The following is a 24242-nucleotide window of genomic DNA, read 5'->3' as shown; positions in this document are numbered from 1 at the left end:
CATCACCAGCCGTGGGAGGAAGAGCAAGCAGAACACAGAAGGTTCCAGAAGAGGACAGGAGCTCTGGGCTGGGACTGCCAACGGACTGCTGGCGTCTCAGGGGGCCCTGCCCCAGCTCTCTTCAAGGGGGATGTCACTGTTAATTGACCTCACACTTGTCACTGAGATCAACGGACAAGGCAAGTGCCTTGGCATGGAAGGAGGTGACAGTTTGGTGGGAGCCAAGGAAGCCAGGACAGAAACTGCTCTAGGAACTACGAGAAGCTTCTTTACCCAAAGAGGGTAGAACTAAAAGCCTTAGAAGTCCAGGCGTCCCTCACAGTCCCCGCCTGTTAGGTTCCAGACCATTGCAACAATGAGCAAATGGCAGTAAAGTGAGTCAAATGAATGTTTTGGTTCCCAGTGCAGACAGAAGCCATGTTTACACTACATCATTGTCTATTGAGCAAGCAACAGAATAACATCTAAGAAAACAATGTACATACCTAAATTAAAAAAAAAAAATACCTTATGGCTAAAAAATGCTAACCATCATCTGAGTTTTCCATGAGTCATCGTCGCTGAGCCCAGATCACCAAAACACAGATAATAACACATATAATCACGATAAAGTTTGGAATATTCTGAGAATTACCAAAATGGGACACAGAGACAAAACGTGGGCAGATGCCTCTGGAAAAAAAAGGCACCGACAGATTTGTCTGACGTTACAGTTGGCGCCAACCTTCAATTTGCAGCAAACAGACGGTAAAATGAGGTGTGCCTGTCTCGGTTGTATTCCATGGTCCTGTGGCCACCTCATTACACCGGGCAGTAATGGGAGACTCCGAGGTGGACCAGTGTTGCCAAACAGGAAGAATGGAAAGCAGAGATGGGACCTAAGTCCCAGGCCACAGGTCTGAGGTTCTCCACATTAGCTGGGACCCTGGTAACTGGAAGTGTGGGCCACAGAGCAGGAGCCTCTAGAAGCTTCTTAGAAATGCTGACTCTTGGGATGCCTAGGTGGTTCGATGGGTTAAAAGCCTCTGCTTTTGGCTCAGATCATGATCTCAGGGTCCTGGGATTGAGCCCTGCATCAGGCTCTCTGCTCAGTGGGGGAGCCTCTTTCTCCTTTTCTCTCTGCCTGCCTCTCTGCCTACTTGTGATCTCTGTCGGTCAAATAAATAAATAAAATCTTTAAAAAAAAAAAAAAAAGAATGAAAAAGAAATGCTGACTCTCAGCCCTTTTCCAGACGGTTCAGTCAGAATCTGCATTTTTATGGGATCCCCAGCCTTGCCCAGGGTTTATCTGTACCTGAAAGCCTGAGAAGCACTGGCCATATTATCATCCCTCCTTTTCCTACAAGTCCCAGGCAACAGTTCTAGAACTTCAGTGAACCTTAGAATCCCTTAGAGAGATGGCTTGTCCCCCACTTCACCCCAGGTTTGACTCAGTGGGTGTGGGGGTAAATCCCCAGCATCTGCAGGTTCAATGAGCTCCCAAGGGGTCAGATGGGCTGGTCTGCAGACCACGCACAGACCTGGCAGCTAGGGGAACCTATGTGTGAGCATCGCGGATGGGGGGCACCACTGCTTTTCACCTTGACCACACCACTGAAGTCACCCAAGGACTCAAAAAAAAAAAAAAAAAAGGCAGGCCTGTGCCTGGCGGTTCACCTCCAGATTCTACTTTAATGGGTCTGGGGTGCAGCCTGGGCCAAGGGCTTTATGTTGCTTCAATACATAATTAGAATGTGCAGCTACGATTGAAAACCACTGATCTCAGTGACCTCGTTGAAAACCTGGTTTTCCTACTTACCAGCCACTGACCTTGGGCAATTCACCCCAGTCTGAGCAGCTTTCTTGTCTTTACAATGGGAAGAATTGCTACCTGTGAAGACTATCGTAAGACCTATTAGACACCCAACACACAGTGAATACGCAGTATGTGTTCCCTGCCTCCCATTCTCTTTCCCGGCTATGATTAGAAGTGACAGATCAGCTAGTATTCTCGTCTTTACCCCAAATCCCAGCCTCGCTGGAAAAAGGAAGCTTAGTAACAGGTTTCCGTCCAGACCATTCAGGGAAGCATCAGATCCCAGTGCCTCTATTCAGGGAGCAAAGCTGGCCCCAAGGGACTGCACCCCAGCTCCGTGCTCAGGAGAGCCCCACGCGCTTGGGGCATTAAGCTCTACCATGGTTGTCTTGAAATTCTAATACTTTTTGAACACCTTGCACTGGGTCCCACCAATTAGGGAGCCACGTCTTGGGGTTGTGGTTGTGGGGAGCCAGAAAGGCTGGTATGAGACTGCCAGCAAATAAAAGAGCAATAAAGGGCCTTGTGCCCGAGTGACCTGGCGAATCGCTCTCTACGCGAAACGTACTAGGGTATTGTGGAAGAGAGAGAAAGGGCGCGTCATGAACCCTCAGCGTGAAAGACCCAGGAAGAGTCCGACCCGAAGCCCTTCCTCCTTTCCTCCGGGAGCTTGGGGCTGGAGCAGGCAGCAGACCCACCTGGAGGCTGAGCCACAGCTGGGTGATCGCGTCTCCTGCAGCGCCCGTCTCCATCACCCCGTCCTGCCCAGCACCCACGATGGATGTGCAGCACGGACAGAGGGGTGAGAAGGAGCTGTGGCTAGGAATTTGCAGCGGCTGGCTGGTTTGTTAGTGTTTTTAGTGGGGTGGCTTTTTTCCACTCGTCCGAATGCATGTTTCCCGATGAACCGCTGTTTTGCCCTCTTTGCTTTGTTGCCTGCAGTCTGGAGGGCTCCTCTTGTGGGCATCCCAGAGCCTCCCACAGTTCACGGGAGAACAGGCTGCATGAACACGGGGTTCGGGCACTGCAGCCATGGGGAAGCTTCTCATTCGCTCTAGCCCACGGCCACGCTTCCTCTGGGCAACAGGAAGCAGGTTGTTACAGGAGAAGATGCAGAGATGGTAAGAACATGCCATGAGGAGATGAGCGCTGCTGCTAGAGCGGCTTCTGCAATTTGACTTTTCAGGGGCAAACCACGTTGGGCAAGGAACACTGGGAGCAAGCCCAGGCTGGCAGGCCCCACCCCTCATGGTTTCCATCCTGGTTCCGTGATCCAGGAGGATATCTGGATCAGCGAGGAAGTATGTCGCCAGAACTTTAGAGGGATAATAAAATACTGAGAGTTCGTGAATTTTTTGAGCATAAAAATTAGTACAGACTTGATTTTATTCCCAGTTTTAAAGATCTCTTTTGCTAACTCATATCCAGATATAGCTTCCTTACGTGAGAAGCTGCTGGGAGGGCCAGCACTTGTCCACCAGCCTGCTCACACCTACAGGAGTGTGTAAGGCATCTGACCATCAACAGTCACGTGTGTCATCCCGGGACAAAAGGTAGAGAACTTCTACCCTGCAGTATCAAAGAATGCTAACCCTGTGGGATCCTGCTCGAACAACTGGGATTAGTAAGAACCATATTTTGTTGCCAAAATCAAGTGAGTCAGAGAGGCAATCATTTTGGCTGTGGAGCCAAACACATTGGCCATCCTTGGCCCTACGGAATGGGACCCTGGGGCCCTCCAAAAACAGCCAGCTCACAGGTAACTGTAGAGGAGAAACGTTTTGTAGCAGACTCTATTTCCAGTGACTTTGTTTCAAATACAAGACTCTGCTCTGCAGAACATCTCGTTTCCTGGACTGCTGAGAGAGGAATGGAGGAGCAGCCTAGCCTGAAGATGACCAATGGTGACAGTGCGGGGGCTTCTAGAACCTTCCACCTCACACCTGCAAAGCCCCGACAAAGACAGGGCAGCAAAGGCATACTAGAAAAACACACACCGCCTTCCAGCCGTCTGCTCAGAGCTCTCTGGGCACCGCATTCTAGAATTCAGTCACCAAGTGCGGCGAGACTTCATCCACAGCCAGAAACTCGCAATAAAGTCCAAGCAGAGGAAGGGAAGCAGAAGGCTCCTGGCTTCAGTTCCTTCACGTCCTGCCTGTGGATTGGCCGCACACCCAGCCTATTTAACTAGGACTTGAGCAAATGCTGGTGCTGTTCGTGGGGGTAGGTGGGTCTGTCGAGGAGCCCAAAAGGAGAGAAAGGGCATGAAACGTTTGTTCGGAGACTACAAGGATGTAGGCTAATGATATAGGAAACAAACCCAAAAACTACTCTCATGGTTATGTTCAAAGAGCCACTGTCCACCAGGAGTCCCTCGCCAGGAACCCCTAGCAGAGGCCACTGCAAGGGTCAGAGGTACCTTCCTCCTTCAAATAACCTCAATTCAGAGGAGAGAATGGGAAAAGAAGAAAGAAAAACAAGCAAGAAGGAAGAATGAATGTATTTGAGGGAGTCAGGAAACCCAGCTGCTTCACGGCGTTTCACTTCTGCCTTGCGCAGCTCTTGGCTTCCGACTCCATTACCGAGAGATCAGGTAAGTCTGTTTCTCGGGGCAAAGGAGCTATCCTGGCAACGGCGTCTACCGTGCGCTCATCTAGGCGCCGCATCACCTCCCAGTCGCCTCAGAAGTCTGCTGTCTCCACACCACCCTCCTTGTCTCCATCCCCAGCAGCATACTCACAGCGAGGGACGCCCCCTCTCTCTACCCCCCTACACCCCCACCCCCGCCAAGGAAGAAAGGATGCCTCATTAGAGGTTAGAACATCAAAACTTAGGAGTCCAGGATCCCTCCCAATCCCATCTCCATTCCAGCCAGAAGAAACCCTTCTTTTTTTTTTTTTTTTTTTTTAAAGATTTTATTTATTTGTCAGAGAGAGCGAGCGAGAGCGAGCACAGGCAGACAGAGTGGAAGGCAGAGTCAGAGGGAGAAGCAGGCTCCCTGCGGAGCAAGGAGTCCGATATGGGACTCGATCCCAGGACGCTGGGATCATGACCTGAGCCAAAGGCAGCTGCTTAACCAACTGAGCCACCCAGGCGTTCCCAGAAGAAACCTTTCTTGATCTGATGCTCCAAGGTTAGGAGGGAGCCCAGAAAGGATTCCTTCCCAAATCCAACCATTCCCCTTTACCAACAGGTTAACCAGAGGGAGAACAAGGCCATTCCGTACGAGCAGCCGCCCCCCGACATGTTTTGGCAGGAGCCAGCCCCTCCAAATCAAGACTCTGGCAGGATTCTACCATCCACTCAGACGACTGTTCTCATCTGTTTATGGAAAGAATGTTAATAACCCCCAATCATAATCAAATAGGCAACCACTTTACTTTAAGTACCTATTAACAGACGCTAATTCACAATGGAACAGTCCTGGAGTGCCTATCCACGGGCCCATCAGAGGCACCGGCACGTGTCCGACCATTAGAAAAAAAAGCCAGCGAGGGCTGCCGAAGCGCTCAACGTACTACCAGAAGCCCTGGCGGTAGGTCTCGACCCCGCCCTCCACAGCCTTCCGGCTTCCGCTGCCCTGCAGTGCGGTCCCCGCCGTGCCCAGAAAGAAATGAAGGACATATCCTCAGCCAGGGAAGCAGCACCCACCCCTGCTCAGCTCCCCTCTTCCCCTCCTGCATCCCCACAAGCCAGGTGAGAGCCCCAGCTTGAGATAAGTAGATGAAGAAGCAACACTGCTGAAAGCCCCTTTCAAGGCGGACAGCACCCAAGGACAAAGCATGAGAAGAACCAGCTTCATCTCTGGGCCCTCCCCGGCTCTCTGCACACAGCACGTCCCGGCGGAGCAGGGCCAGTGCTACCCTAGCCCACTGTGCGCTGGGACGTGTTACTGCACTTCTCTGGTCTGTTCCCTTCTCTGTACAATGAGGACACGTGCCTAAGAAGCCTGAGGTCTGCTTCAGCTCCAAGAAGCCATCCTTCTGTCTCTTCCGTGGGAGAAGAGGAAGCCAAGAAGCATGAAGCATGAACCATCACCACATCCCTGATCTGGAAATATGTACAGATACTGAGGTCGTCACAAGGTCAGAGGCCAAAGAACATACGCTCTTTTTACAGGCTGCGAAAACCCACGCGAAGGCTTCTTCCTCTATTAAATAACTACAGTAACGGTTATGAAAACTATGGGACATGTTTTATTATTTAAAGACACTCTTGCATCATTGACCTGGCTATTTTTATTTTTTAAAGATCGTATTTATTTATTTATTTGACAGAGATCACAAGTAGGCAGAGAGGCAGAGAGAGGGGGGGAAGCAGGCTCCCCACTGAGCAGAGAGCCCGATGTGGGACTCTATCCCAGGACCCTGGGATCATGACCTGAGCCAAAGGCAGAGGCTTAACCGACTGAGCCACCCAGGCGCCCAACCTGGCTACTTTTCTGAAGATGGCAGGTACACTGGGGCTGCTCACTGTGAGACAGCCAAGGTCAAGGCATAAGGCGGTTCGCTGGCCTTGGAAAGGAACTGAAGCTGTAAGTGGGGAGTCCAAACCTGGCCTCACCAGACCAAGAATCCAAAGCATGACGCCTCCTCTTCTCACCACAGCTTCTTCAGCAGGACACACAGCTGTCACAAAGCCCCAGCCAGATCCTTGCCATGGTCTTCCGATGGCCGACAGAAACATATCTTGTAAGGGAGAGCTTGGTGCAAACTCTGAACCACATCACGCCCAGGCCCAGGGCCCACAGGCACAACATCCTTAGCTGTCAAAAACACTGAACCGTCTGGGGCGCCTGGCTGCCTCCGTCGGTTTCAACGACGGTTTCATCATGCCTTTTGCTCAGGCCATGATAGAAGGGGCAGCGGGGGGAGGGGCGGGGGGGCGGGTCCTGGGATAGAACCCTGCATCTGGCTCCATGCTCAAGGGGAGCCTGCTTCTCCCTCTCCTTCTGCCTCTCTTCCATTCTCTCTTTCCCAAACAAATACACACAATCTTTAAAAATATAAAATAAAATAATAAAATACTGAAATGTCTCTCTGTATTTCTGTCCCTCCCAGTGGATGGCTCCTACCCTGCACACATTCCGGGCTCAACCCGCCTCATTGATCACTCCCCCCACCCAGCAATTCAAGAGATAGTGTCCCACACAGCCAGGAGCCTTCAGGTCCCAGCTCCTGCAGGCTTCTGTTCTGAAAGTCCGTTACCACAGGGAACCAAATGATCCCCCGCTGCTCTAAGTAAGACCCTGGGCTTCAGCCACAGCCCCAGGAAACCCTACGGCCCTGGCTCGGCGCCATTTCAAAACATTTGTGGATCCAAGAGACCTGCTCCCCTGCTAGTGTGACCGCTCCTAGGGCCACCTTGATCAATAAGACGGCAGGGGGACAGAAGGACAGAGGTGTTCAAGATGGTGCTTTTTCTATCTGTTTCTGTAAGATCTCGTTAATATCTTCATCTCCCAAAAACTAAGTGTCTGGTAGAACGCCTGTGCACACCAACATGGGGAGACCTCTGACACCCGACAGGTAAATAAACAAGATGCAGAGGGAAACTAAGAGTGTGAACACGTGCGTCAGTTAAACACTCGAGTCGTGTATTGTGTAAATGTGCATGTACCCACATACACATATATGCACACGTATGTAGGCATCAATTTTCTCATAGACCGAACATACACTGTCCACACATATCGCACACTGCGCGCGACCACTCTTGGGGGAGCTGCGGGCTTTAATCACACTGGTTAAAACCGGTATGGCACAAGTTCTCTTGTCCAAATAAAATGTATTAATAAGATCAATATAAGAGATATATACACTAATGATTGTCGTCTAGAGGTCTAGGAAAGCAATCTGTGACCTGTAAAGAACAAACATATGTATACATATACACAGAAGTACAAAAACATGGGGGCACCTGGGGGGCTCGGTCAGTTAAGCATCTGCCTTTGGCTCAAGTCATGATCCTGGGGTCCTGGAATGGAGCTCCAAGCCCTTAGATGGGCTCCCTGCTCAGCGGGGTGTCTGCTTCGCCCTCTCCTTCTGCCCCTCCCCTCCACTTGTGCGCAATCCAAATAGATAAACGGAAAATATTTTTTTTTAAACAGAAAATATTTTTTAAGGTTTTTTTTAATGTTTAAAAATGACCTGGTTACCAGACCTGGTCCCTAGCATTGCCGTGGGGTGGAGGGAGCCCACAGGGCGTGAGTCTGGCTGGGAGAGAGCCAAGCGGGGAGGGCAGGTGTGCAGAGACGACAGAGAAAGAGAGGAAGAGATCAAGGAGAGAGACATAAATAGTGACCTGAGGGACACACATGAAGCCCAGGCTGGTGGCTGTCTCTGGGAATGGGGGAGACAAAGCATTTTTTTGTTTTATCAGCAATGTTTCATCTCTTTACTCGAGGACTAAAACATCAGACTCAGACATAAAACCAAAATTGTAAGAGCTGCTTATGCTAAGCGATGTATTTGCCACAGCAACCTTTGTGTTTTTGTCTTTCCCTTATTTCTCAGAAGGAAGCGAAGTGCATACCAGCAATCCCGCCTCGTGCACACCCTGCGTTCCGGGCCCTTGGGTGGGGACGCTGTATATTACGTATGCGGCCCCCCATCAACCCCACTCTCTGTCCCACGGCCCAGACCCCTCCCATTGCCAAAGTAGCCCTTACTGGCCTGTTACTGATTCACAAGCTGGGCTTTTTTTTTTTTTTTATGATTATAAATGCACTCATCCATCTTAAGTTCAACGAGCATGTGTCAAACACCGTGCGAAGTTTCAGGCACACCGGACTGAGTGATCTGTGGTTTCTGCCAAGTTGATCCCGGCCTGGCAGGACAGACAGATGATGTATGTGCAAAGGAAGGACAAGGCACTGGGGTTAGTGCAGAATCCAGGCATCCTGACGAATCACGGCGTGTGACAGAGGTGGGCGTGCGCGAGTCCTGGGAGGGCAGCCCTTCGTAGGACAGTGAAAGGAGCCGGGCGAGGCTTACACGTGAAGAAAAGAAGGGGACAACTACAGCCGTGGGGCCTCCTTTTATATGCCAGGTCCACACACGTCTCAACGCTCAGAGCCAACCCACGGCGGCAGGGGAGGCTGCGAGGGGCGGCGTAACTTAGCTAAAAGCAAGGAGCAATTAAGTGGCACGGCAGAGCCTGACCCAGATCTGAACGTTCAAAGCTGAGAACGGGTGGATTCGGGGTTCACCGGAGTCAGAGTCGGGGGGCTCCTGGTACCCACACCTTCACTCTCTCCTGCACCGGGATGCCTCTTGCAACAAAGGATCGGGGTGGGCACGGCCTGGGGCATGTGCTTACTCATCCTGGGCAGAGACAGGCAGCTTCAGCCTCAACAAGGTCAGCCTTAGACCCATCTCCACATCCGGCCTCCGAGTACAGCCTCCCTCCTTCCGGCTGCTGGCTCCCCAGGAGGGGACACTTCCCTTCCACCTGGTGGGCCATGCTCTCCGGGGCCATCCAGGGCCAAGGAGGCAGCTCAGCTCTGGGAGAGGGGAGCAGGGGCTGGGAGAGGCTCTGAGCACAGCTGAGGGGAAGGCACCACCCTGGCTCCTGCCTAATCCATCCGACATGGGGACACACTGTTCCAGAAACCGGATGACAATTAATAGGAAAAATCTGCTCTCACAGCGCTGCCAAGCATGTCACAGGGTCTCAGCTGGTGGCGCTGCCTCCTCAGCGGGGAGCAGAAATGCCCCGTTCTCCCCTTTGGCCGACACCCTCGTGTTTTCTCAGGTTGAAGGAGGGAACAGCTATGGTCAGAGGGTTCCTCCCGTGGTCCGAAAACTTTGCCCAAGCAATAAGGCCAGTCCTCAAAGCCACGGCCCCAGGGATTAGGCTAAGACTGAAGACTTGGGGCTCACCCAGCGGGGTTCATTTTCGAAGTCCGTGGAGCCCTATTTGGCTTCAGGGAATACTGGCAGATAAAACATCTCCCATCAAGGTGCCTCACGGTGGTCTGATCTTGTTTAAGTCGTGGGGCTTTGGGCCAAACTTCTATCGCCTCTCTAGAATTTGCCTGCACAAGTATTTCTCTTGGTCCAAATACTTCATAGGATTCACGAAAACCTGGCTTGCCTTGCTCTGACTTGTTCAGCTTAAGCAAGAACAGAAAGAGGGTATAGAGAGGTAGGTAGCCTCGGAGAAGCCAGGCAGCCTGCCCTCTTGTTTTCTGCCCTTCCACAGGGAGCTCTTGCTGAATGCCAGTGTTCTAAAGTTTTAGGGGAGTCACAGAATATTTTGAGACTATAACACAAGGAGTGGACTAGTTCCTTTCCAAACCATCTCCCAGCCCACCGCCACATACACCCAAACATTTGCATAAGTCCAGGGGACCACCATCCCTGTGGATCTCATTCACATGCCCTCCTTCGGTCCCCGAGTCCCAAGGTCAGGACTCTCCCCACAGATCCCGGTTCATGTGCAGAAGCTGTAGAAACTCATCTTTCTGGATCCCATACTCTCAACCCTGGGTTCCAGTTCAGCAACCTGACCGTTGGTTGAACCTTTCCTCATCCTTCCCTACCCACCTCCCATCGAACATTAGCCAAAAATGGAAACCCCAGTGGGAAGCAGGTCTTTAAATTCCAGTTTCTGTTTGAGAACCAGTACCCAGCCTCCCGGAAGCCATCTGGACAGATCCATCCCTGAGACCAGGCAGATGGGTGCTAATTCACCGTGTTAACCCCTTTGGTGCTACTCCCCCCACCCCAGCCCTGGTGGGAAGCCGCGTCCTGCAGCCTTCCCCAGTCAGAAGGGGGCTGAAGACTTGGGATTGTGGAAGCTGGCCAGCAATTTTAGCAATCGTGTTGCTCTTGGCATCTGCTCTGGGACCCTGTGTAGAGCTACGTGCTGAAATGCCATCATGTGGGCAATGTCCCAGCACCGGGGTCCACCACCTGACATCTAGCTCGCTAATACCTTCGCAGCACAACTCCAAGGGAGGGGGCAAGCAGGAGTGAAACCAAGCCATTCACACCAGGAGTCCTTTTTCTCAGCAACTCCCTTCAGAGACTACCCTCCTTCAACAAGCAGCCCTGCTCTATGCTGCTACCCGGTCTCAGGGCAAAGCCAGGTGGACCACAGTCTGGGCCCCGTGGACACCAACATTGCCTCTAAGCCATCACCACCAGTGATGGGACCCAGCAGTGAGGGGCAGACAGGATTCTCCACCAGGACGCCTTCAGCCCACCAGCAGAGGCCTTCTTGGGGAGCAAAGGGAGAATAAAACAGCCTCTTTTGATCAAAAGGAACACGATTCCACCCGCCCCTCCCCCCCACCAGGAGACCATTGCAAGGGAAAATCCCACCTTACCCTTCATTCCAAATTTGGACCGCCGACCATACTTGTTGATCATGATGAAGAGAACCACCAACAGGACGCAGGCAAAAGCAGCAAGTCCCACGGCGATGGACACCTGGGGGGGGGGGGGCGAGAGCGGGCAGGTAAGAACAGTCACCGAGAACCAGCGGGCCAGGGAAAGTCACACGTGCCCAAACGGACGTCATCCCATTGGGGGAGCCGCAGCAGCCCACTCCGACCCGCACCACTGAGTCAGTTCCTCGGCAGAAGTAACTCATGAGACCTTGAGCACATTACAGGAGAAGTAATTCCCCAGCTGGATGAGAGAACGTCCCGTGGCTCAGCCTCTCATCTGCGGGCCATCCGTCACAAGCAACGCAAGGGCAGGCCTAAAATGTCTCTGTCTACTGTTTGTTGTTTCCATTAGCAAAAAACCCTCTGCACCTTCACATGGATAATCTTTACAGAACACCTTCCAGAAGGTTCTGGAGATCTGGACTCTTTAAAAAAAAAACAGAACTAAAAAACACTTTTGCTCTCCTCCTCAGGGACATCTCTGGCTCTGAGAGTCAGGCAGGGGAGGGTCGGGGGAGGGACTGGAAAAACCCACCCAAGGGGTTGCTCTGAGCAATTCTGACTCTTGTGAAAGGTTTGTGTGGCTAGTATTGCCCTCGAATCAGGCCCAGCCAGGCTCCTAGCAGAGTGGGGGTTTTCAAACGGTTTTCTTCCGAACCCTAGGGCTTGGAGCGGATCCTCAAAGAGTTCCTCAAATAATGACTTATTCTCATCAAACAAGGAAGGTTTCAACCACCTGAAAGCAGGTCATTCAGAGCAGTTTTTTTCTGCTGCATATGCTGGGGTTCCAAGTAAGATAAAATTCCAGAAAGTTAGCTCCAAAAACGAAGTCAGTAAACACCAATCCCCTTGATCCGGGAGTGACTTACCCCAAAAGTGTCTTCCTCCGGTTTGTGGGTCACCGTGATGGGTGTGGGGCTCACGTCGTAGACTGAAAACCAACCAGACCAGGAGGGTGGTTAGCTTACCAGCCATAAGAGGCTCAGCCACAGTCCCCACCTGACTCCCAGGCCCCCCACAAGAGTTCCTGCTCTGGCTTTGCAGAGGTCCCTGGAGACCAGGTCAAGGGCAGGCTCCACGAGGAATAAAGGACCCTCACTGCCACCCACCTACCTCCATTCCACAGTAAAGAATGTCACCTGGGCATCCTAGGCCATGAACTACTAGGTACAGAGGAGTAGAAAAAAATAGTTTGGGATCCAGGCCAGGGTGCGGATTGGGCACATTTTGTTGGTGACAACAGATGGTGTTGACATTCGGCTACCCTCTGCCAGGGACCCTCCTTTCCCTGTCCCTGGCTCTCCCATGCCCTTCCTTTCTCCCTCTTTACTCCTCAGTGAGGCCAGGAGACCCACGGCCCCAGGAACAACTCACTGTCCACTCCCCTACCACGGAGTTCAAGACACAGTGGCCACCCGAGATAAGCAGCCAGTCCATCTACCCCGGAAACACCACCTTTCCCAGCAAGGCTGGGATAGGAAGCCAGTCTGTCCTCCGTCTCTGATCATCTCCTGGGCGGGAAACAGCCCCAATTCAGAAGTCTTTGGAGGGACATTCTGGGAGATGACAAGTCCTCTCAGATCAAGGACAAATGAAGGAATCACAGATAATCTGCACATCCATGCCCAGCAGTAAGGGGCATCCTCAAAAGGACTGTCCACCACCTCAGGCCACACATAGGGCAGAAACGACAGGGCTGCTGCCCTTAGTCTCCCATAGGGAGAAAAAAAAAAAGCCATAAATACAGATTTCCCCACCGTCCATGAGCAAAACACCAAATGGGGGGGGGGGGAGGGGGTGTCTGGTCCTAGCCCCAGATTGCTTTTAAATTGAGCCTCAATAGTTCTACTTTAGGGGCGCCTGGGTGGCTCAGTCAGTTAAGAGTCTGACTCTTGATCTCAGCTCAGGTCCTGATCTCAGGATTGTGAGTTCAAGCCCCACGTTGGGCTCCACACTGAACATGGAGCCTACTTAAAAAACAAAATAATTCCACTTGAGGATGCACAAGCCTATCAGGAGACCTTGTAAATTACTCACAAGGTGAATCCCAGCCAGATTCTAGGCCCCTCAGAGCAGGTAAGAAACATGGGTTTAGGGGCCCCCCTTCTCTCCACAAGGACACATGAGATGATCACCAGGGTTCTACCTGGGCATGTGAAACCCCATGTCCTTCCTCACACCACCCCTTCTCATCCAGGCAGGGAGACCGACAACTTGCTCAGAGCTTAGGGAACTCTGTGGGGGAAACTGAGGCATGGAGACCAAGAGATGTGCAAATGGAACTACCCAAGAAGTATTTCTAATCTCCAGTTCCCCTTCACAGTTCCCTGAATGCTCTCAGCTGCCGTGGGTCTGGGGCTGGCCGCGGAACAGGAAAGAGGGCTACGTGGAATCCGTAATCACCGAAAGTACCAGAATAAAGCAGTTTCAAAGCAAAAGATAAAGCAGACTTACTGGAAACAAAGTTATCCGTGCTCTCTGCAAAAAAAGACAAAGAGATTATTAACAAGTGTCATAAAAACCAGAGCAGAAGTACTTTATCTTCCTCGTAGGTATGACCTCTCCCACTCACCACGAGTGCCCCTTTACTCCAGCAACTGAAAACTAAAATCCTTGACACACCACCCCTCCCCCAGGCCACACTACCCCTTCCTGGAGTGGTCTTCCAAGTAGAGAAGGAATGCGAGATAAAGCTCCTCGTTCCCAGGGAGGTGGTCCAGCCACCCTAGGGTCTACGAGATGGAAAATTCCATCTAGACACAATGTCTCACCCACAGTCCTCCCCCCTTCAGGTACCCAGAGCGCTGGGGATGTCGGTGGTAGCCCAAAGCCAAGAAGAGATGCTGCAGGGTGGGTTTCCCTGGACTTTGGTGAAAATGCCAGCTGTGATCCCAAGACAGAATTCCTCAAATTGATATAGACAGTTTATTCTAGCGGTCCCTGAGATGTTCCTGGGAATCCCTTTATGAACCTGCCCATCCCCCAGATGAAAATGTGCTATTGGATCTTCGCCTCTAGAAATGGCTCAGCGAACAGTGAAAGTGCATCATTATCAGACACTAATTATAAGCCGGGGCTGGACTCGGTGCTTTACGTAACGCATCAATCCATCCTTATAACCATCTGAGGAGGTGGAGAGCATTAGCCCTGCTCAACCGAAATAGAAACAGGCTTCTAGAGATTAAGAGACTAACTGAATCTCAATGAGGGATTATTAGACTGAGCTGGATTCGAATCCAAGCCTGGGCTCTTAGCCACTCCAGCAGAGATTCCCCAATTCTAGCGTGCAATGGAATCATCTAGAGGGTGACAGCACTACCGCTCTCCAGTAAGAAGAACGAGGGCTCCTCGGAGAAATGCGTAACTTCAGGCTTGGGGCAGAGAAAGTACAAGATGTGCCCGGAACACCGTGTGGTACTAGACAGTAGGAGTGTGCTCTGGATTAGCAGGAGCATGGGAAAGAGCACGGGAGCCTCCAGTGACCAAATGTGGGACAATTTAAGCAAAAAATGAAGACAGCCATGGATTGTTACAGGCTGAATTGTACCTGCCCCAAATTTGTAGAGTGGAGCCCTGATCTCCAGCACGTCTGCAGAGGACTGCATTGGGAGATGGGCTATTTTTTTTTTAAAAGATTTTATTTATTTATTTGATAGACAGGATCACAAGCAGGCAGAGAGGCAGGCAGAGAGAGAGAGAGAGGAGGAGGAAGCAGGCTCCTTGCAGAGCAGAGAGCCGGATGTGGGGCTCAATCCTAGGACCCTGAGATCATGACCTGAGCCAAAGGCAGAGGCTTAACCCACTGAGCCACCCAGGCGCCCCGGGAGATGGGCTCTTTAAAGAGGTAATTCAGTTAAAAGAAACTGATTAGGGTGGACGCTAATCCAATATGGCCAGTGTCCTTGCAAGAGGAAGCCATCAGGACAAACTACAGAAGACCACGTGCAGACACGAAAAGAAGACGACCATCTGCGAGCCAGAGGCAGAGGCCTCAGAAGGAGCCAACCCTGCTGACACCCTGATCAGACTTCTCACTTCCAGGGCTGTGAGAAAAACACGTGTCTTGCTTAAGCTGCCGAGGCTGTGGTCCGCTCTTACGGCAGCCCCGGGAACCTGCACGGATTCTAAGTCATAGCACAAAATGAACATCCCCGAGTCCGTACCAATGTAAATAAGCAACTGAATGAACACACAGGGGAAGAAGAGACGCTCTTCCTCATAGTAACATTCCACCCAACACACATAGAAAGAATGATGGAAGGAAGAAAGTCACCACTGGCAAATACCACGGTTATAAACCACTTTGGGCAAGAACCATCAAGGAAGGCTAAGATTAATGTGTGAAAGCATGAGAAGACACAAGACGTTCACAAAGTTTCCAAACATTATACTCATTAGGTACAAAGGGAAAAAAAAAATCACCTTGAGGTGGAGAACCCTGGCAGATACCATGTCCACCCTGTGACAGAATTAAGTGATGTCACTAGAGGTGTGGACACCACGTGCCCCCCCACGGTGATGTCCTGAGCAAGTACAGCATCACTTCTGTGCTTTTCATGCCAAAATTGCATAACCAGCATTAACTGGGAGGCAGCAATTGACAAACCCAAAGTGGGGAGATGTCTACAATGTAACTAGTGAGTATCCTTCAAAAGGGTCCAGCTTGAGTGCCCGGGGGTGGAGGGGGGGAGCTCAGCTGGATGAGCGTCTGACTCTTGATTTCAGCTCAGGTTGTGATCTCAGGGTCTTGGGGTCAAGCCCCACATCGGGCTCCACATTCAGCGGGGAGTCTGCTTGGGATTCTCTCTCTCTCTCCCTTTGCCCCTCACCCCTGCTTTCATGACCTCCCTCTCTCTCTCTCTCAAATAAATCAATCTTAAAAGAAAAAAAAGAAAATATGTCTAGCTCATGAACGACAATGACAGACTGAGGGACTGTCCCAGACTGAAAGAAAATAAGGTGACAGAGCATCTAAGTATGGCGTATGGTCCTGAACTGGGTCCTAGAGAAGAAAGGACAGCAGTGGACGAGAGTCAGGTCCATAAACTCGATAACAGTGTTAGTGTTAATATCCTGCTTTTGCACATTGGACTGTGCTTAGGTAAGATGATACCCTTTGGGGAAGCTGGGTGAAAGGTATAAGGAAGTTCTTTGTACCATTTTATTACTTTTCAGGGGTAAGGTTTTTTTTAAGATCATTAATTTATTTGAGAGAGAGAGAGAGAGAGCAAAGGGAGAGAGGGAGCACAAGCATGGAGCAGGGGCAGAGGGAAAGCGAGAAGCAGGCTCCCGGCTGAGCCCAGGACCCGGGGGTCATGAACCAAGCCAACGGGCACCCCTAGGAGGTAAACCTTAAACTTGTTCAAAATGATGAGTTCAAAAAAAAAAAAAAATAAAACCTAAAATTTGTTTTCAATAAACAGGCATTATCAGGCCTCATCAGACCTCCTGACTCAGGATTTCTGAGTCAGGAGGTCTGGGGAAGGTGTTGGGAATTCACATTTCTACCCAAGTTTTCAGGGGCTGCTGATGTTGCCGATCCCTTTGAGAATTCCCTGCATTATGTTACACCTACTGTGGCCACGAGCCTACCGCACTCTGAAAAATAAGAACAAGCTGTTCGTTCATTCATTCGTTCATCCATCCGTCCATCAGTCCATCCGTCCATCCATCCATACATCCATCCATCCATCCATCCATCCCTTGGTCTTCAGGCTCTGCGCTAAGTCCTCACAGTCACCGTAATTATGCCTCTACTAAACTGGCAAATATTCTTCTCTAACCACATGTGGGGCAAGTGATGCTTTCTGTGAAGGAGTCTAGAGAAAGCCCTGCTTACAGTAGGTGCACAGTTAACGGCTGGCTTCTCTGCTGCCCATTTTGTGTCATCTGGGGAAGGCCAACAGAGCCTTTTCCAAATTCCTGAGCCCACCCTTCACGCCACCACCCTCTTGTAAACTGCAGGTACCAAAGGCCTGATGGGTGGGGAGGATGGTGGGGAGGAAGCCCCGAGCATTGGCTTCAGAGCCTAGGGAAAGACAGGGTCAGATCAAAGACAGTGCCAGATCAATTCACAGTGAATGCTGATTTGTATATTTCTCATAAGGCTCCTGTTTATTCGAGAATATTCTCACATCGGGCAAATGTTTTGGCCGAGTCTATGAACCCTGTAATCTCCCAGCCAGTCCACATGCTTAGCTCCCTTGCTGGAGCCTGGGAACACGCATCCATCCAGGAAACACATGAACCCAGGAACAGGAAGACTTCTGGTCCCCTCTAACCAGTGGGGGAACTCAGAATTTTGCACTGGAAGAGGGTGGGACCCAGGAATGATCCTCACCTCCTACCCACCAGCAGCTGGGGAAGAAAACTGGAACCACGGGCCAAGGCGCTGTCTGAATAGGAACGGGGGTGGGCATGAATCCCCGCTACCCCAGTCCCAGACGGCACTTCTTCCAATCCCAACACTCATCAAAAGGGGCCTCGTGGGAAAAGCCAGCGGGGTCCACAGAAGGGAGAAGCAAGGCAGTAGCTTGTGTCCAGACAAAGAGGTGGACTGAGATGTGCTGTTGGGAGCAGATGCCCCGGGTTTAGGTGTGAAAAGGCAGTGGGGAGGCAGAGCCAAGGCCCGCGCTCACACCGCCCATGCCGCCCAGACGCCCCATCTCCCCTCTGCTGCACGCAGCTGCCGGTGGCTCAAACTGGGAAGAGAAATCCTTCCTTTCCCCCAACCTAGCAGCCTGGGATCACATTCTATCTCCACAAGTTCCTTAGGGCAAGGAAACCAGCCTTGACCGAGGTGGAGGGCACTGGGGCATTGATTTCTCCTTTGTTTGTACCCAGTGTCGTGAAGGAATTCTGCTTTCTGCTGTTATAAAAATCCCCATGAAAAATTGGACTTCTGGCCAAGTAAAAAATGAGAATGTAGGAGTTACGGCAGCTCACTTATTCCTAAATGTTTTGTCAAGTACTCTCAGGTATTTTTTGCACACACACACACACACACACACACCCCTTGGCAACATGCCTTCTTCTATCACATCGTCATCTAAGGAACACTCTTGCCCGGCCTGCAACCTTCTAGCTATCACCTCCCACCCTGCCGTGACTTAGACTCTCCAGGTCCTCCCTTCCTGACACGTGAATCCCTGATCCCTGGTGGCTCCCCCACTCTTATGCCCAGATCCCCTCCGGCAGCCCCACTAAGTTCCTGGAACACCAAAGAGGATTTATCTCCACGGACCTCCCTAACCGATCCTTGCAAAAACCTCCTTCACCAAGGCTGGATGCCATGTTGAAGGTTTTAGCCCTTCTCTGGAAATGTAGGAGGAAGGAAATCCAACATTCCTACAGCATGTGTAATTTAAAAAAACAAACAAACAACAACAACAACAACTTTTCCGGAACATTTTCATTTTAACGTCCTACTCTGAGAAAATCTTTACTGATGGAAGCCTCTGCATTTCCAGATGGTTCCGTTAAATATATTCATTCCAACCAAATCTCTCCCATGGGTCTCAGGACCATGGATAATCAGAAAAGGAGACCGTTACCTTCAGATCTGGTTCTGCCCCCAAAACAGATCCCCTGTCAGTCGCCCTTGGGTGTGCTTTTCAGAAAATAGAAACAAACAGTCCCTCTGTGTTTACTCTGTGCCAAGCACTGTCGTAAGCATTTCCGGTGGATGAATCCACTGTGCGTCAACCAACCTTCACCATGGCCTTTGAGGTAGAAGCAGGTGCTGAGGAATTTGCCTGAGATGAACTGATGAGCGATTTAGAGAGACTCTGAACCCTGGCGGGTTGAATGGCTCCCTGTCCCTATAGACGTCACTTCCCGGATCCTACCTGTTAGAACCGACAAGCTTGACCAGAGAACGCTGCTCCTAGAACGCCTATGTTCACTGCATCCCTCTGTCCCAAGGATCCTGGCAATAGCTGACAGCTGGTCCATCTTTCCTCTGTCTCAACACAGACAGAAACCCTCAGCATACTTCGCTTGATCTTCATGGCAGCTGAGGGAGGAGCTTTTGTTCTTGCTCCCATTCCGCAGATGGAAAAGTAGAGGCAGAGTAGAGATCGCCTTTCACTGCATGCCAGTCGCATACCATGCGCCAACCCCATCCTGGGAGCTGAGGCCACCTGTCTGGTAGGGTCACAGACGGGATTTGCACCTCCATCTGCCTGATTTCAGAACCCTCGCCCTTAACCTCTCAGCTCTGCTTGCCTCGGAGCGAGAGAGGAGTCACTGTGATCAATACGATGTTGCCACACACTCAGAGTGGAAGACAAGAGCGGGACCCACAGACAGCCTTACTTACACCAGAGCTCGGCAGGGATGAAGTTTACTGCCCGCTCCTCCAGATAATTTACTCTCCTGAACATTTAGACGTTTTGTCGTTTGACACAACTGGCCCATCTTAACCCTGCCATGGCCTTTTCATCATCCACTGATTCTTCTAGGTTCATAAAACAAGCAAACCCTCACACAGGGCGGCCCAGGCAGGGTCTGAGGAAGATGCCTTCTGGTGGGCTGTTTCCCTCTGAGCTCCCCTGACTCCCCCCTGCCTTCTACCTCCTGGGGCCAGAGCTCACCAAACAGCAAGACAGCTGATTGTTCAAACACCCCGGGGTCTCTGATGTGCAGGGCCGGGTGGGGCTGGAGAGTCTGAGTTCTAACACGTACCCAGGGGTTGGTGATGCTGCTGGTCCAGGGACCCCTCTTTAAGAACCTGAGAAGGCGGCAAGGGGCTGCTATGTCTCTTGGAGACAAAAAGGGTGTCGGTATGGCTGGAAGAATGCGGAGAACTGCTCTGAGGACAGCCCCGTGGGGAGCGGCCCGGGGTGGCTCACCCTCCCTCCAGAGCCTTCCATGGCTTTCCACGCTCTCCAGACCCCCAAAGCTCCCCTTTGGAAACAAGCATTGCTTTAGGGAACCTCTCTAGCCCTTCACACCAGCGAGGCCTCGCCTGTGTGGCCTGGCAGTGCCCAGTATCTCCGTATCAAAAATCCGCTCCCTCCACACCATACTGAGGGCGGGGACTCTTCCAGCTCCTGGGGCAGAGATGGGCGTGGCCGGCAGTGCCACTGGGCAAGCTGGGGATGATGCTGGAAGTGCTGAACCAAACGGGACCACCAGGGTCTTAAACACCAGCATGTTCGGGACCCTCTCCTGAGCGACGGCGCTGCACCACCCTGGGCCTCTGCCGCAAGAATCTGGCTTCCCATGCATCTTTTCATTTCCGAGCTTCGCGCCGGAATTTCCCTGCACTGAGATAAATGAGGCCACTGGAGTGGAGCTGCTACCCCATATGTGTGGGCTGAGAAGTCCCCTTCACATAAGCAGATGAGGCACCGGGCTGGCTCTTGCTGGCACCCTTCTGTGTGCGTGTGCGCAAGTGTGTGTGCACGTGTGTGTGCATGTGTGTGTGCGCGCCTACAGGGGATCGGTCTTCTCACTCCCCTTTATCTCGCTAGAACCCTGAATCTGGAGACTGAAGGTCATCCAGCCTGTTCCCAGAGAAATCAGCAAGGTCATCAGTTTGCTCAGTTTCATTGACAGAAACCCATCAGCTGCTGGACCTATAGAGAAGCTACAACCGCGTCCACGGAATTCTTCCGGGCTTTTCTTCTCTTGCAACTCAGGAAGGTATTGGAGAGAATTTAGCTCAGTCACCCCCCCCCCGCCCTCAAAGAGTCACACAAACAAAGTTCTTTCATTCCTTCAGTTACCAGCCCTGGCTCCCTGGACAAAGCAAGCTCAAGGCTGGAAGCCTACCCCCTCGCCAAGCCTTGCTACCAACCAGCAAGCAGAAGGAGGTTCAGTTCACACGTCTGTTACATGTAGGGTTGAACTAGAGAGACCCAAAGCCCCTGCAATGGAAGGTCATCGAACCATGGTTATGTGTCAAAGCCTGTATGCTTTGTAGACCAGAGGTCATGAGTCAAAGGAGCAGTGTCGTTGTGCCCAGTTCACAGATGCGGGAAATGGAGGCTCAGACAAGCAAACTATCATGCCTGGAGTTCTGCAGCAAATAAAGGACTGGGTCAAGATTCTCTCGGTCTTTCTTGTCTAATCCCCAGGCCCTTCCTCTACCAGAACAGGGCATGTCCGTGTTTGCACAACTGTGCATTTCTGAGGGGACCTGACAGCCCTGGAAAAACAGGCTTTATCTGGTTTACACGAAATGCTGGCAGGAACGGACTCAGCTCCAGGCAGACTTTGGTTCACCAGAGATAACAGTTCCAGAGGAATGCCGTGCTCACCCCGCACCCTCCCCGGAAGCGCCATCACACTGCAGGGGACTCACCTGGGAAGGGCTCCTTGAGGAAGTGGCCGTTGATGGTCTGGTTGGCCGTGCCCAGTGGGTTTTTGGCGATGAGGGTGTAGTTGCCGTTGTTATAGTGCGTGGGCTTGTTGAAGAGCAGGCAGCCCTCGGACACCTCGCCCTCCTGGTAGTACTCCACATGCGTGATCTTGGACTCCCGCAGCGGCTGCCCATTGTGCAGCCAGTGCAGCGTGGGCGGCGGGTTGCCCCGCACCACGAACTCGATGCAGTGCTCCAGACGCAGCTCGGGCTCCTCCAGGCTCACCACGCGAGGGGGGTCTGCGGGGGACAGGCCCGCTGACTCCCAGCACACAGAGATCCCCATGCCCCAGAGCAGCGCCCCCAACACTAGGACGGGGACCCCAGTTCTCCCCCCATCCAGCTCGGAGAGGACCCAGGGGATCAGGGGTACCCGCACCACCTTCCCAAAAGTGGGGAAGAGAGGTCTGTCTTCCCCCACACTTCCCGGGTCTACCACCACTGGCCCTGTGACCCTCTAGGAGCGAAGAGAAGGCAGACAGAGGCTGACATGGGGGTATCCTGAAGAAGGGTTGCGGGCATACCATCTTCTGAAGGACAGGGTCACCCTTTCTGGGGTTACCGGCCAAGAACTGCCTTGTTCAGTCCTGCCCCCCTAGCACACCGGCCCCCGCCTCCTGCATGACCATCCCCCGGGGACACAGCCCCCCTCCAAGATGGCAGCCACTCACAGTGCACGGTGAGGGCCACACTGGCATTGCTCATGCCCACCACATTCTCCGCGATGCATGTCAGGGTGAAGCCATTGTCCTCGCTTGTCACATTGACCAGGGTCAGGTTGATGGCGTGTACATTGGTCCAGTTCAGATTTGTCTAAAACCCCAACGGGAAAAAAAAAATCAGTTTCTAGAAGGCAGCTCCCCATTCACCTTCCAAACACCTGCGGGAATCAAAAAATCAAAAAGAAAGCTGTGTAGGAAGCGAAGGAGACCTTTCCTCCTGCCGTGCACACTGACCAACCGCCAGGCTCTCTACGCTCAAGAGCTCAGGAAACCCTCACATTTACCCTAGGGGGTGAGCAGTGGCATTACACCCACTTTACAGATGAGAAGACTAAGGTACAGAGAAGTTTGTTAGCATGCTGAAGCTCGGGTGGGCCAGAAAAGGTTGGAGCTGGACGAGAACCGAGTACGTGCAGAATTTCCCTCTTCTTCCTTCTCCTCACATCTCTGGCTTCTCTTCATGATGGAGCTCACTGGGACAAAGAGGTCAAGGCTCCCCAGCCTCCCGATGGGGCCGGAGCCGAGGGCGCCTACCTGGTGGGTGTTGATGGACTGCAGGCCCGTGACTATCCAGTCTACGTCGGGCAGAGGGGACCCAGAGCCATTGCATGTGATGACAGCGTTGTCGCCCTCTCGAACGGTCAGGTTCACGTGGCTCACACTGATCTCAGGAAGGTCTAAGAGGCAGGACAGGACGAGTGAAAAGATAAGCCAACACTTTGTACCAAAACTTTGTCCCTGGGGTCGATGGTGGCCCTTCTCAACACAACCTGCTTGATCAAGCTCTTGGAAGGCCCCCAAGTGCCAGAATCTTCCCAGCACCTCCCCACCAGCAGAGGTCAGAGCTCAGAACTTAAGCCCAGCTGGGCTCTCCCACAGGCCAGGCAGAGGGTGGGGGTGGAGAGGTGCTCAAAGAATGTAGTTCCAGCAACCCGCTCTCCAGTTTTGGTCTGCTTCCAACTCCCATGAGGAGTCTGCTAGAAATTCAGGTTACCGAAGCCCATTCTGAGACATCCCATGATCTCGTTAAGTCTGCAGGGCCTGGGCATCTGCTTTTCTAAAACTTGCTTAGATGCTCCTGATATGGAAGGTCCAGAGCCCACGCTTTAAGACAGACTCCTTCAGTTCGGGTTGACAAGTATCTCATAGAGAGAAAGGACACTGGTCCATTGAGAAGGGGCATGCTGCACCCCTGTCTTCACTCCAGGCTCATGGAGGGACAGGGATGACCAAGAAGGTCAACAGTAAGCCAGATCTGTACCCAGTGCAGAGTTCAAGGCTGACGGTGGGGGGCTGGCGGCAGGGGCCAGAAGGCCCTGGCTCTGCAGGCTCCCTCGAGGGTGTGGGCCCTTTGCATGGAGCCCGCTGGGGCCAGGCCACTCACTCACCGCACTGGCTGATGTTCATGCGGAACAGGGGCAGCTGGGAGCCGTCGGCACCGATGCAGTAGAGGTGCTGGCTGTTGAGCTTGGCCTCCCCCTGCTCCTGCCACAGCTGCATCCAGCGGATGTCACAGCTACAGTTGAAGAAGTTCTGCTCCAGTCTCCTGCGGGCAAGGAAACAGGGAAAGGGACCTCCTGAACCAAAGACGGCCCAGCTCCCCCCGCCCCTCAGGGCTGGAGGGATGCCCCGACCTGCTCTTCAGGGACTAGAGAGAGGAGGGGTTTAGCAAGGTTTTCAAAGAGATGAAAAATACTTCTAAGTCCATGAATTCCTTTCGTTTTTGCACTCATTTGGGGGGAAAAAAAAAAAAAGAATCCACTCCACTTAATTCACCTGCCAACGAGACCCTTTTAAATACATCAGCTTGGGATATGGCTCTTCTCAGAGCCCTCCGGTGGCTTCCCATGTCACTGAACGTCAAGGTCAAAGGCCTACAGGCTCTGCAGTGCTCTCCGTCACCTCTCTGACCTCATCTCCTACCTCTTACCCTCTTCCTTTTCTTCAGCCACATTGACCTTG

General features: G+C 52.2%; 1 protein-coding gene across 5 annotated transcripts in view; it reads right to left on the bottom strand.

Moving 5' to 3' along the window:
* NTRK3 (neurotrophic receptor tyrosine kinase 3) overlaps positions 1-24242 on the bottom strand; it is a 381172-nt gene that overhangs the window by 239048 nt on the left and 117882 nt on the right. For all 5 annotated transcript variants that reach the window (XM_059180038.1, XM_059180039.1, XM_059180040.1 and 2 more), the window contains 7 exons: positions 23669-23826; positions 22815-22957; positions 22230-22371; positions 21502-21798; positions 13647-13670; positions 12062-12123; positions 11130-11232 (listed from right to left, as the gene is read on the bottom strand). In XM_059180038.1, the coding sequence (XP_059036021.1) occupies positions 11130-11232; positions 12062-12123; positions 13647-13670; positions 21502-21798; positions 22230-22371; positions 22815-22957; positions 23669-23826 (929 nt within the window). The remainder of the gene's footprint in view (positions 1-11129; positions 11233-12061; positions 12124-13646; positions 13671-21501; positions 21799-22229; positions 22372-22814; positions 22958-23668; positions 23827-24242) is intronic.

This window comes from Mustela lutreola, chromosome 7, assembly GCF_030435805.1.
Source record: "Mustela lutreola isolate mMusLut2 chromosome 7, mMusLut2.pri, whole genome shotgun sequence".
Taxonomy (NCBI): Eukaryota; Metazoa; Chordata; class Mammalia; order Carnivora; family Mustelidae; genus Mustela; species Mustela lutreola.
This window is presented reverse-complemented; position numbering and strand designations above follow the sequence as displayed.